The sequence below is a fragment of the Impatiens glandulifera genome, chromosome 4, assembly GCF_907164915.1.
Source record: "Impatiens glandulifera chromosome 4, dImpGla2.1, whole genome shotgun sequence".
Taxonomy (NCBI): Eukaryota; Viridiplantae; Streptophyta; class Magnoliopsida; order Ericales; family Balsaminaceae; genus Impatiens; species Impatiens glandulifera.
Genome location: NC_061865.1, coordinates 17,501 through 30,974, shown reverse-complemented (window position 1 = coordinate 30,974; position 13,474 = coordinate 17,501). Strand labels below are relative to the sequence as shown.

Sequence of the window (13,474 nt, the reverse complement as noted above, 5' to 3'; positions counted from 1 at the left end):
AGTCTTGATCAAATAAACGGTAATTTGGTAGACATCTCTGAACCGAATTTCAAAAGGAACACTAAACATCCTCCTGAGTAGATTATAGGTGACCCTTCAGAACCTATTCGAACTAGGCGTCAAATTCTGGAGGAATACTTTAATTCCGCCTTTATATCCCAGATTGAGCCGAAAAGAGTGGATGAAGCATTGTCAGTTCCGGATTGGATCTTGGGAATGCTAAACCAGTTCGAGAGTAATAAAGTTTGGTACCTAGTCCCTAGACCGAAAGATCAACCGGTCATAGGAATAAGATGGGTATTTAGAAATAAACTCAATGAAGACGGTTTGGTCACGAGGAACAAAGCCAGATTAGTGGCACAAGGTTACAAACAGGAAGAAGGCATTGATTTTGAAGAATCATTTGCCCTTGTAGCTAGGATTGAAGCTATTAGGATTTTTCTAGCCTTTGCTGCATTCAAAAACTTTAAGGTTTTCCAAATGGATGTTAAAAGCGCATTTTTAAATGGTGACCTACGTGAAGAGGTATAAGTTGAACAACCACCCGGTTTCAAAAATGCCGAACTACCCAACCATGTATACCGGTTAAACAAAGCTATATACGGTTTAAAGCAAGCACCTAAAGCATGGTATGACACACTAACCGCATTTTTGTTAAAACATGACTTCACCATTTGTTCGGTGGATAAAACGTTGTTTAAGTTTGAGAAAAAGGAACATATCCTACTTGTTCAAATCTATGTAGATGATATCATCTTCGGTTCAACCGATCCTAAGTTATGTGATAAATTTTCAACCCTGATGACTAACAAGTTTGAAATGAGTATGATGGGAGAATTAAGTTTCTTCCTAGGTCTTCAGGTTAAACAACTCGAAAAAGGAACTTTCATCAGTCAACTCAAGTACACTAAAGAACTGTTAAAGAAATTTGGGATGAATACATGCTCCTCAGCGGCTACTCTAATGAGCTCATCGGTCAAATTGGACAAAGATGATGAGGGTCAAGCGGTAGACCTGACAGCTTACCGGGGCATCATTGGTTCTCTTCTATACCTAACAGCAAGTAGACCAGATATTCTATTTGCAGTCGGTGTGTGTGGAAGATTCCAAACCAATCCAAAACAATCCCACTACACAGCCGCAAAGCGAATATTGAAATACCTAAAAGGAACACCCGACGTCGGCCTATGGTATCCAAAGGATTCATCATTTAACCTAACAAGTTATTCAGATGCAGACTATGCAGGTTGCAAGATTGATAGAAAAAGCACCAGCGGAACATGCCAATTCCTAGGTTACCGGTTTGTTTCATGGCATAGCAAGAAACAAACATCAGTTGCCACATCAACCGCAGAAGCTGAATACCTGGCGGACGGAAGCTGCTGTTCACAACTTCTTTGGATCCAACAACAACTGAAGGATTTCGGTGTCATAGCCGAAGAGTCTCCAATCTTTTGTGATAACACAAGTTCCATAGCAATCACCTACAATCTGGTTCTACACTCTAGAACCAAGCACATTGACATAAGACACCACTTCATTCGGGAATATGTCATGCTGAAGCATATCCGGCTGGAATACGTACCAACAGATCAACAAGTAGCCGATATATTCACCAAGCCTCTACATGAAGCTAAGTTCTCTCAATTCAGACTTACACTCGGTTTAATCGATATTAGTTAGATCATCCCTAAGGATGCTTAAAAGGGAAATCGGTTTGGACAGACAAAACCGGTAGTTCCTCCTAAACTGTTGGATTTCAAATCTTCCAAGGTATCTATGGAAGAACCGCCTGGTCTATCAGTCAGAGTAAACCGACCGGTTACTTAGTGCATGCACCAAATAACCGCATCGGGACGAACAACTGATAACTGACCGGTTCGGAAATAGTTTATCTCATATTATTTGAACTTCAAACAAAAGTGGAATAATTACCCGTGTTTAAACTTATCTGTCCTGAAACATTGCCTTTTCAAAGTAAAATGGTCGCACCTAAAAAGACGTGAAGATTTGATATCTTTTATGGTCCAGGTCTATGACCAACATCCTAGGCTGTAGACATGCCTATTTCATGCAAAACTCTTTATCCTATGGTTAATAGACATTATCACCTGTGATACCTGGATAATAGGCTCCTCTCTCCACTAGTATATAAGTTGAACAAACCTTAAACAAAACAATCACAAGCTGCATAACTCTTCCTCTCACTAAGACAAAATGTCTCAGTTTCCAAACATCCTTCAAGTGGATTTCAACTCTGCTCAAAGCACTGAGCACTATGAGGTCTTCAAAATGATCAAATCACTTGAAGATACTAGTCTCCAACACTTTCTAGATGAAAAACATGTCATCTATTCTGAGTCTGTCCTAGAGTTCTTCTTTAACGCCAGGGTTTTTCGTGGAACTCCTCACTTTGACACTCACATCCAGTCAAAGGTTGGAGGAATCGTATTTGACTTTACCAAAAATGACTTTGCCAGATGCTTTAACCTACCAAAGCAGGGGCTAACCGACCTCAATATACCGGCTGAACTAAAAGTCGAGATCTCCTTAGCCTTTTCCCGGTCAAGCCATCCAGTGGATGACCACGGTGTTAAGTCACTATTGAAAGCTGAATACCAGATTCTCAATGACGTAGTCGGTCGAGGCATCCTGGGAAGGGATGTGACCAACACATACTGCACCGCTGCCTTCAAGATGATGGCAGCTATAACTACTGGCACACCGGTCAATTGGTCGAGGGTATTGTTCGACGTTCTAGTCTGGATGATTGGCGTTCAAACAGTCGGCCTCGTTCCTCAAATAAGCTGTATGCTTCTAGAGCTTGGAGTTCCAACATGCCCGGGGGAAGGGCTGAACCAAGCCCAAGTACTTAGCAAGGAAGTAACCGACTCTTTCTATGAGCGGTTTGAGAAGGCTTGGAAGAGGAGGAACTGTCACTCCAACGGTCACAGCAACTCAAGCGGATATTAGGTCACTCCTTCCTACACCCGGTCATTTTGCTGCACGCACCGGCTGTATCTTTGCTCAACTCCCTTATGATCATTTCAGTTTCATCTATGTTCTCTTCAGTTTAGTCTAAGTTATCTTCGGTTTCAATCGGTTACTTTTCAGTTTGTTGTTACATCAATCATTAATGAAAAGTAACATTTAATTAATGAGGTAACCCCCAACTACATGAGTAATTACTACTCAACTAACTTGGTTACTTTTCAACTAAATACCTACCTCGAGCTCCGCAATCGGTCAAAAGTAACCTCTTTCCAACACACTTTGGAAACATAAATATTCTCTTCTCCAATAAGACAAAACTGACATTCAATGTTGATGCTTTCCCTCCAAAACCGGATCTATATAAAGAGACCTTCATAATCAAATTAACACATCTCAAATCATAAATCTCTTGAACTCCTTCTCTCTCTATTAGCAAAGTTTGAATCATGCCGAGCCGAACTCTAGAAACTTCTTGAGCATCAACTTCGATTCACGTATGGAACATTGGGATATAGAAACCAAGGAGGTCATGTTTGAATCTCTCATTGACACCGGCCTTCGAACCTTTCTCGAAGAATCCGGTCCCATACTACTTGAGGATGTCAAGACATTCTTCAGAAGTGCTTGCATCAGAGGAAACTATATCGTTTCCACAGTGAGAGACCATACCTTCTGGCTGGATGAAGCCGAATTTGCCCAAATGTTCAACCTGCCCACAGAAGGGTTTTCCGACTTTCCAACCCGGGTGGGAAGTGCAGCAACCGATCACTCAATATTCTTCTCTGGAACCGATGTACCGGTGGAAAATCATGGGTTAAAAACCCGCCTTGCTCACCACATCCAACTCCTTCATGAGATTGTAAACCGCTCTATCATCTGTCAATCCCCGAATCAACGTTACTCCAAGAAAAAATATTTGACATGATGACATACATTGTTAGCAATACGGCCATCAATTGGTCTTCGGTCATTTTTCAGAACCTGAAAACTATGGTGCTAACCAAGAAAGGTCTCGGTTATGCTCCTCACATCAGTCGGATCATTCTCAAGTACCGCCTAGAATTTGGACCGGGCACACCGGCATCTCTCTCAAACATCCTTGACATGGATGAAGTGGAAGAGAAACTTTCAAGAGTCGTTATTACATAAGTTATATCTTTATTTCTTATGTATTTCTATTTCCAAACCGATTCATATATCGGTTTCTATCTTGTACCTTCATTCAATGAAACTCTATTTCAGTCTAAATAACCGGGTCAAAGTAACAATCAGAATATCCATCTAAGTATCCGGTTAATATTATTAAGTAATTTCGTTTTCATTGAAATATCCGTTCAATATCAAAGAAACCGCGTCTTCGCAGTTATGCACGGTCTCAAGAAGAACCGCTTAGTCAAAAGCTGTAAATATTCAAAACACTCATCTAAATAACCGATTAAATCGATAGACAAACCTGTGTTCGTAGAACTTTCCGGTTAAGATCAAAACACCGCATCATTGCGGTTCACAAATCACTTCATAATACGGTTTCAAAAGGGGACTACATCATCAAAACCGAAATCGAAATTTTTGGAGGGAAAGATTCCCGCCAACATATCCCGCCAAAAGCTCCCGCTCAAATTTCCCGCCTCTGATTTGGCGCCCATAATTTGCCTCATTTTTCATTACCGCCCATAGTTTGCCGCCAAAATCACTAGGAGGGAAAATTCCCGCCCAAGGTGATGGGACGGTTTGCGACAGTTGAGCTTCCAGACCGCGCCTATAAAAGGGACTCTTGGCCATTTCATTTTTCTCTTACGCGAAACAGATTTCTCTCTCTAGGCTCTCAAACTATCTCACAGCGGTTATTCTCTCAAACTCTCTCAATCACCAACAATGGGTCGTGCTTCGGCTTTGTTCAAACATATCATCCAGGTGGATTTTGAGGAAATCAGACAAAACGGTTCGGTTCCGGCAAAGGAAGTTCTTACCCGGATTTCCGAAGCCGGACTCGAATACTTTCTAGGCGGTCCTTTTGTTCTTTACAAAGAAGCGGTTGAAGAGTTCTTTAAAACCGCATCTCTCTCTGGCGACAAAATAACCGCAACTGTTGGCGGCAAGCAATTCGACATAACCGAAGAGTCGGTTGTGGAAATCTTACGTCTTCCAACAGATGGCCGCAACGCTTCGATGGAACTAGACCAAACAACATTCGAGGCGGCTTGCCAGATTCTCTCGGCAACCGGGGCTCCTGTAAAGGTATCCGGTAAGAAGTCATCACTGCGACCGGAATATATACCGCTCTATGACATATTCACTAAGTCGGTTCAGGCGAGAGGTGGAAATTTTGATAACCTCACCAGGGTCAAAATCGAGATGCTTATCGGCTTACTGAACGGTATAAACGTTAACTGGGCGAAGGAGATCTTTCAAAACCTAAAAGACATGGTGAAACCAGATTCCGCCCGGTCATGGGGTTACGCCATTCCACTTGGGAAGATCATGCTCCACAACAACATCAACACCGGTCCCGGTGTTCTTCTCTCATCGAGCAAAATAATTAGATCACGCCAATTCATGGAGAAGAAGCAGCCGGCTCCCGGTTCTACAGGTGGCCGAAGGAAGAAATCTACCGCTAAGAAACCGGCTCCAATAAAGGGCGGACTTGAAGGCAAGAAGGATAAAGAACCAATAGTATTCACGGAACCGCCCTCGGAAACATGAGATGAGGAAGATTCGGCCTCCACGTCTGACCGAACCGCCTCGCAGAATTCCGATGAAAATCCTTCCGATAAAGAAGAGGGACCAATTGAAGAGGAACAATCGACCACAAGTCTTGACAATGCCGGTGTGGCCGCAAGCCTTGAAAACACTGATGCCGGTGCAGACGGCCGAGGGGAGGAAGAGGTTCCCGCTGACAACGACCAGAAGATGGCCGAGAAAATTGTACGCAAAGTCTTGGAAGAAATTCATCTGCAAGCTCAAAAGGCAACACAAGCATATAAAGAGTGGTTCCTGATCCGGTGCAATAAATTCTTCAAACATGTTCTACCGGACCTAACCACCAGACAAAGATTTGAGAGAATTTTGGAGATAGAGGAAGACGTTATCAAGCTCACAAACGCCGAGGATCCCAACGAAGGCATGGACCGACACGCAATAGTGGAACCGCGTGCTCGGCTACACAAGCTAACCGCACATATACGAAAGCTTACAGAAAGGTATGTTGCGGGAACACCGAAGGCTAAATTACAACTCCTGGTGTTGGATATACTTGAAGTCAAGAAAGGAGAATTCATTGACGAAATAGAGCGGCTTGAAGCGGTGCGCAGACAGCGAGATACGGCGCACTCTCCACGTCCTGAGACCGATGACGGTCAGAATCGAAGTGATACGCCTCCTCTAGCGGATCCGGTCATCAACGAAACCGACGAAAAGACAAAGACTCCTTTCACCGGGCCACTTGAAACTGATCAACCTGGGGATTCAGAACCGGTCGTTACAGAAGAAAGGGTCAAGACTCACATTGAAGAGTTTGCCAACAGAAAGGTTCGACCGTGGAAGAGGAAAATCAAGAGAGCCGCGCTTCAAACAATCAAGTTAGCCGAAACAACGAGGGATGATCTTGTGAAGGCAGATGCCCGGATCACAGAGATCGAAGCCGACTACCGGGACGATACTATTCTGCACAACGAACATCTTAAGCGAACCGAAGACTTGGAAGATAAGACCTCCAAGATGGTGGATGACTTGGAACGGTTTCAAGAGAAAACCGATCAACGGCTCACAAAGGTAGATGAGGACCTAGGGCGGTCAAGCACCGAAGTCGGTTCGACACTTGACAGGGTCATAGATCTTGAAATGAAGAATGCGAGTCTTGAAGAGCGCAACGACAAACTTGAAGCCGACCTCAAGACGGTCACTGAACAGGTGACTGAGTTGATAAATGCCAAGATTAATGCTGATAAAGCGGTTGAGGAGGCAAATGCTCAAGCGGCTAAGGATATTCAGGATGCACTAGACGAAGAAACGCGGAAAGCAAAGGAAGCACTGCAATCGTCTGATGCGAACTTTAACGAACGGTTACGGATATCAATGGCCAGAGATCCGACACTTGCAAAGAACATAGCAGCTCAAGCGACCGAGGATGCAGAACGGTTAGATACTGAAAAACGAAGGCTCGCCGAATTTGCAAAGGCTCACAAGAAGACCAAGGCGACTTCTTCCTCTTCGGTTCCGGCAACACGGAAAAGGAAAACACCATCAAGGAAGGTTCAAGTAACCAGGATGCTGGAGAGGATCACCGAGACGATTATTGAAACTCCACCGAACCCAGCTATGCAAACCGAGGATGAAATCGAAGAGAATCTCGAGCCGCGATCTACAAGACAGCGAGTTCTCAACACTGCTCCAATCAGCACGGTCGGTCAACCGCAATCTGGAGGTTCATCTTCAAGAACGGCTCCACCGGATGAGGAACAACCAATCAATGACATGATGAAAGACTTCCTGCCATCCGAATCAGAATAGGGGCTCTCTTTTCTTAATCTATGTTTATTTCGGTTTCTACATATATAATATTTTCCCCTTTTACGGTTACTTTTATATATATATATATAAATTTATTTTTGAAACCGGCCTACGTTTGCAATCCTACATGATTTTGATAATTTTAAATAAAATAATCAAAAAGGGAGAAATTGTTAGATAAAATTAGACCGGTCAACAGAACTTAACATAAATAAACCTCTCATGCAGGAACAAAGAACTGGACCAGTCAAAGTACCCAACCGGATTGAGAAAACCAACCGGTCAGATCACTCAACCGGTTAAGAAACTCAACCGGTCAAGTTATCAAACCGACCAGAAACATGACCGCACAAAGAAAGACAAGATCGGTCAAGACTGAAGGCCGGAAACACCAGATAGTCGGTCATTAACCGACCAGAAGCCAAAGGAATGACCGGAAGCCATCCGGTTAAGACAAATAACCGACCAACATAAGAAGATACTTCGGGTATCTGTTGAGAATGATACCAAAGGAACAAACTGAACATTGCCATATCCATACAAGTCTGAGGACAGTCTGCAGGCTGCAGAAGACAGTTTTACAGGATCTTTCCACTTCGGGATAAATCAGAAAGGCAATCTTCCAAGTACAGACAACTGTCTAACCGACAGTTACCACATTGAGTAAAAGACAAACCTAGCCGGTTTGTCCAACATACTGGAAGAACAGACTGCCAGGTCTGAAAAGTTGACCGCCAGGTCTGAACAGTTGACCGCCAGGTCTGAAACACTGAACCTCTGCTCAGCCAATCAAATTCAAGGAAGTAAAATATGACCGTTGGCATATTTTACCTATAAAAGGAGCAGCAGAAGATGAGTAAATGCGGGACACAGTGATCAATTAATTTACAAGTGATAAGATTGTGTTCTCTCTCTAGAAAAAACCTAAGTGCTAAAGTTGAAGTGTGTATTTACAATTTCGGTGTAAATTGTACGGGTGTTATCGAGCAGGAAATAAGTCTCGATCGGATTGTATTTGTATTCCTTAGTGAATATCCTTCTCGCGGTTTCGAGAGGAAGGGATGACGTAAGAGTTTTATCTCCGAACATCCATAAAAACTTGTCTTGTTATTTACTTTCCGCCTGATTTACTTTATAACCGAGCTGTACTAACCGACCTACACCATCTTGACCGACTCTACACTATCTAAACCGAATCACCAAGTTACAAAAACCGACCCATCAATTTCCAAACCTGTCTTACTAAAAACCGGTTCTGCCTATCCTGTAAGTGTGTTGCTTCAACCTGAAACAAACCTCTTCCGCGCTTGAACCTGGTTCAAGGGTTTGTGACAGTTTGTGTAGTATTGAAACCCCGGTGTTAATCTATAACCGGATAAATCACCACCCTTTGAGTGAGATGCGCTAACCGGCCCAACCCCGGTCCTCCAGCCGCGACCTAGATCCTAACAATTTCGATGAGATTGTGATAACTTTTATATTACAAAACCAAATTTATTTTCGATTAACTTGAATGAAATATATAAAATAAATGAAAGTTGACATAAAATCGCACGAAATATTATGAAATATAATAATAATACTGATAGTAATTTCAAATACGATAAGATTATTTTTTAAACTCTTAAAACGTTCTGATTATAAATGTATTGACCGATTTTTTTAGATTTTCTTAGAATATCCCAAAATGAGAAAACATGTCTCAAAATGATATATAATGTGTTGAGATGACTTTTAATTATTAATACAGCTCTAACCTAACATAAAATAATAAAATATAGTATATGTTAATCGAATAAAGTTCGTAATATATTCGATTAGATAAAAATGACTTTTATGTTATAAATTTGAATTTATTTTAGATTAACTTTAATAAAATATATAAAATAAATGAAAGATGACATAAAATCTCATAAAATCTCATGAAATATAATAAGAATACTCATAGTAATTTTAAATATGAAGAGATTATTTTTTTAAACTCTTAAAAAGTTATGATTAAAAATATAATAACCAATTTTTTTAAATTTTCTTAGAATATCCCAAAATGTGAAAACATGTCTCAAAATGATATATAATGTGTTGAGATAACTTTTAATTATTAATATAACTCTAACCTAACGTAAAATAATAAAATATAGTATATGATAGTCGAATAAAGTTTGTAATAATTTCGATTAGATTGTGATTACTTTTATATTATAAAACCAAATCTATTTTAGATTAACTTGAATAGAATATATAAAATAAATTAGTATACTTAAGTAATGACAAGATATTTTTATTAGCCCATGCCCATGACAAGTAGATGACCAGCCATTTTTATTAGCCCATGCCTAAGAGAAGCAGGTGACCAGTCATCTTTTGTTAGCCCATGACTAAAACCAGCAAGTGACCAGCCCTTGTTATTATTATATTAGTAAACCCAACAGGTGACAAATAAGTGACCAGTTTTCTTTTAGTACTATATATAGGACACCCCTTCCTTCATTATATTCTTATCCACCATCTCTCTACTAAGAAAACCAAAGGCACACTTTAGAAGCAATACCATAGCACCTTGAGCAGGATCATAACATAGCAGCAAGGTCATCTTATAAGGCAAGTTCTTTTCTCAACTCATCTTTAGAAACCCACACTTGTTTATATAAATCTGTATTTGCAAAGTATATTCTGTTTTCAAAGGCATGATCGGTTTCAAAGGTAAGTTCTGTTTTTCCAAAAGTATAATATGTTTTTGTGTGCCATGAGTTATGAACTGGATGGATCTGGGCAGAAGGCTAGCCAGGTTGAGCTCTGGTAGTCTGAAGCCAAAATATGTGCTGGGGGTTCTATTGGGACTGGACTTCTGGGACGAGCTCTAGAAGATCCTACCCACACAGACAAGTGTCTATTCAGGTTGTGGACTTTAAGGATGGACTCCGAAGAGTGCCCTTCCAACTATGTGCTCAAAGGGATTCCTAACTTTCAGGATCAGCTCTGAAACGTAAAGGGCCAGTATGTGCTCAAGGATGTTTCTGTTCTAACCATTTTATAAACTGTTTTATAAAGGCAACACCTCAATATCAGTCAGCTTTTACTTGGCTTTTTATATACTATTCAAAATATGCTTGCTGGGTCTTTAGACTCACTATACTTGTGTGGTGTAGGTACACAACCAAATCAATCTGTTGATCAATGAAGGGAGGCTTGGAGGGTGCGCAGGGTGCAGGGGAGGCGTGTGTGTGGGAGGAGGGACAGGTGTATTTCAAGTGCTTTTAAGGTCTGGCACTTAATGACCCAACGTTTTATATTTCAAGTGCTTTTAAGGTCTAGCACCTAAAGACCAATGTTTTGTATTAAGGAACCAGGTTGTAATTATTTTTAAGGAGAAGGGCCTTGTTGTTTTTAAAGGGTCTGGTTTTGTAATAACAATCATACTTTTATAACTCTTCCGCAAATGTTTCAGTTTTCCACTTAAATACATATATTTTTAAAAAATCCAGCACTCGGTCTAAGTAAAGTAAGAGTCAAGGTCGTTACAGTTGGTATCAGAGCAATGGTTGCGGACCTTTGTACTTCCACACACATGCTCCTGCAACTGCGACTCCAAGGGCTCTCCTTCAGGTTATTAAGTGTTTATAATGAATTGTTAAGCTGATATTAAGTGTAAGCTTTGTTTCCATTAGAATCATGAGAAGAGGAACAAGAGGAAACGCATCTACCCCATCTGAAGAGAATGAGCAGAATAATTTTATGTCCGGTCTTGTTGATGCCTTGCGGGATCAAAACCGGATCCAAAACGAGCAAATGAGGGATCAGAACCGAATTCATAATGAACAGATGCGAGAAATGTTCCAGGCAAATGGGTCTTATCCGATGCATACTCACAACAACCACGAAGGAGGCAGCCAGCAACCAGCCTACAAGCACTTTATGAGCTTCAAACCATGCGACTTTAAGGGAAGTACGGATCCCATGGTGGCTGAAGAGTGGGTACATTCATTAGAAACAATATTCGAGTTCATGCAATGCAATAACTCGGATAGGCTGAGGTGTGCCACGTTTATGTTTAAAGACGATGCAAGAATCTGGTGGCAAGGAGCCAAGTCCACCCTCAATCTCGATACAGCAACCTGGGATGAATTTAAAGCTGTATTCTATGGCAAGTACTTTACCTTAAGCACCAGGAATAAGCTGGCCAGGGAGTTCCTGGGAATTCGACAAGGTGATCTAAGTGTTGCGGAGTATGTGAAGAAGTTTGAGAGGGGCAAATATTTCGCACCAATGATAACGGGCAGCAATGAAATCGAGCTGAACCATTCTCCAAAATAGCTTTACCCCTTACAACCCTGACGCGCAAAGATGAAAGGTTTGTATGGTCCGAACAGTGTGCCAACAGCTTTGAAGTGCTGAAGAGAAGCTTGATATCCGCCCCTGTTCTTTCAATTCCAACCGAGGTAGGCAACTTTGTTGTGTGCACCGATGCTTCCAAGAATGGCTTAGGTGCTGTGCTAATGCAGGAAGGGAAGGTTGTGGCTTATGCATCCAGGCAACTCAAAATCCATGAGAGGAATTACCCAACTCACGACCTGGAGTTAGCTGCTGTAGTATTTGCTTTGAAGATATGGCGCCATTACCTCTATGGGGAAAGGTGCCAAATCTTCACAGATCATCAATGTCTCAAGTACCTGTTCACCCAAAAGGATCTCAATATGAGGCAGAGGAGATGATCCAGGACCAATTAACCGGTGTCCCAACCGTAACAGCGATCATCATCTCGAAAAGCCTTTGGGTGTAGTAATAGCTTTTCTCTCTTCCCAAGATGGACTTTCCCAAAATCTCACAAAGAAGCTGGTACTTGTGAGAGAGTTGGCTTTTAACACCCCAAGGTCTAACCGGGATGTCAGAGTTGAAGAACCGATGACACATTTCTTCCATGGTCACCGGAGAGTAGGTTAAGTCGGTTACCCCTTTAGTGGGCAAACCGTAGTATTTAGCGAAATTCGTCTCGCTGAATAGAAATGACTGACCGTAAACTTGTGCAACGATTATGTCTCGATGCACTTCCTTTGCGGTCTGGAAGAATTCTTCGACAACTATGTAGTCGAGAATGAATCTGTTTTCGAGAAACCCTCTTAGCCCGCTTCTTTCAACGGCTAAGAACATTTCTCTAACCTCATGGTCTTCGTATTGGTAGATTGAGTTGAAATCAGCCAAGTATAAAGGAGAGTGGTGTTGATCCCAAAGGAGACATAGTACCACAGTGTCTTGTTGAAGTGATGAGTCCACATGGAAACGTTCCCTAGCTATATTCCGACCATCTCGAAGCAACCCACATGCCAGATTAGAATGAGTTGACCATTTTCATGTATATTATAGTAATTACAACAACATATAAATAGACAAATGAAAACTTGTTGAAAAACACTTTTTTGGAAGGCATAACTTTGGAAGGGCATAACTTTTTGTACGTTTGTCGGATTGGGACGATTTTTTTTTTGAAGTTGTGTATTTTTCGGAGATCTACGACCTCCAAATTGCCAAAGGCGATTTGGGTGTCGAATTCTTTAAATTTGATGTGTTTTGATGGTTCATTTTATGATTTGTTTATAATTGAACATTTTATAAATAAGAAAAAATTTATAATTTAAAACCCGTGAAGAGTTTGAGTTTTTTAATCACTTCATGTTGCGTTTTTTGATGATAAGGTGGGAATCCAAATTTTATCCAACACATATAAGTTATTCATTTTATATCAGTATTTATTAAATGAAATATTTTTACTTTACATAACATAAAAATTGTTTGGTTCAATTGGTTAGTTGAATGCTCCTTATTTTTACTTTAATCATGAGGTCGAGGGTTCAAGCCTTGTCATTGTTAGTTTTGGACATTTACTTTTGTCATTTCAAAACATTTGTGATGTATGTAAAATAATTTATAACTTTATCTTATCTATACATTTGTGATGTAAAATAATTTATAACTT

The 13,474-nt window shown here is 40.9% G+C and overlaps 2 protein-coding genes across 2 annotated transcripts; both read left to right on the top strand.

Moving 5' to 3' along the window:
* Positions 1–5,904: 5,904 nt before the first annotated feature.
* On the top strand, positions 5,905–7,503 carry LOC124933676. The gene has a single exon (XM_047474110.1). It carries the CDS (start codon positions 5,905–5,907, stop codon positions 7,501–7,503), a length of 1,599 nt encoding a protein of 532 aa, XP_047330066.1.
* A 3,672-nt stretch (positions 7,504–11,175) lies between these two features.
* Positions 11,176–12,215, top strand: LOC124933675. Its single transcript, XM_047474109.1, has 2 exons — positions 11,176–11,752; positions 11,797–12,215. Exons 1-2 carry the CDS (start codon positions 11,176–11,178, stop codon positions 12,213–12,215), a joined length of 996 nt encoding a protein of 331 aa, XP_047330065.1.
* The last annotated feature ends 1,259 nt before the right edge of the window (positions 12,216–13,474 follow it).

Bases quoted from the DNA above. Each gene is read 5' to 3' on its own strand.
- LOC124933676 (XM_047474110.1), top strand. From the start codon at position 5,905: ATGGCCGAGAAAATTGTACGCAAAGTCTTGGAAGAAATTCATCTGCAA.
- LOC124933675 (XM_047474109.1), top strand. From the start codon at position 11,176: ATGAGAAGAGGAACAAGAGGAAACGCATCTACCCCATCTGAAGAGAAT. The intron at 11,753-11,796 runs GCAAATATTTCG...AATGAAATCGAG, and splicing joins TGTGAAGAAGTTTGAGAGGG to CTGAACCATTCTCCAAAATA.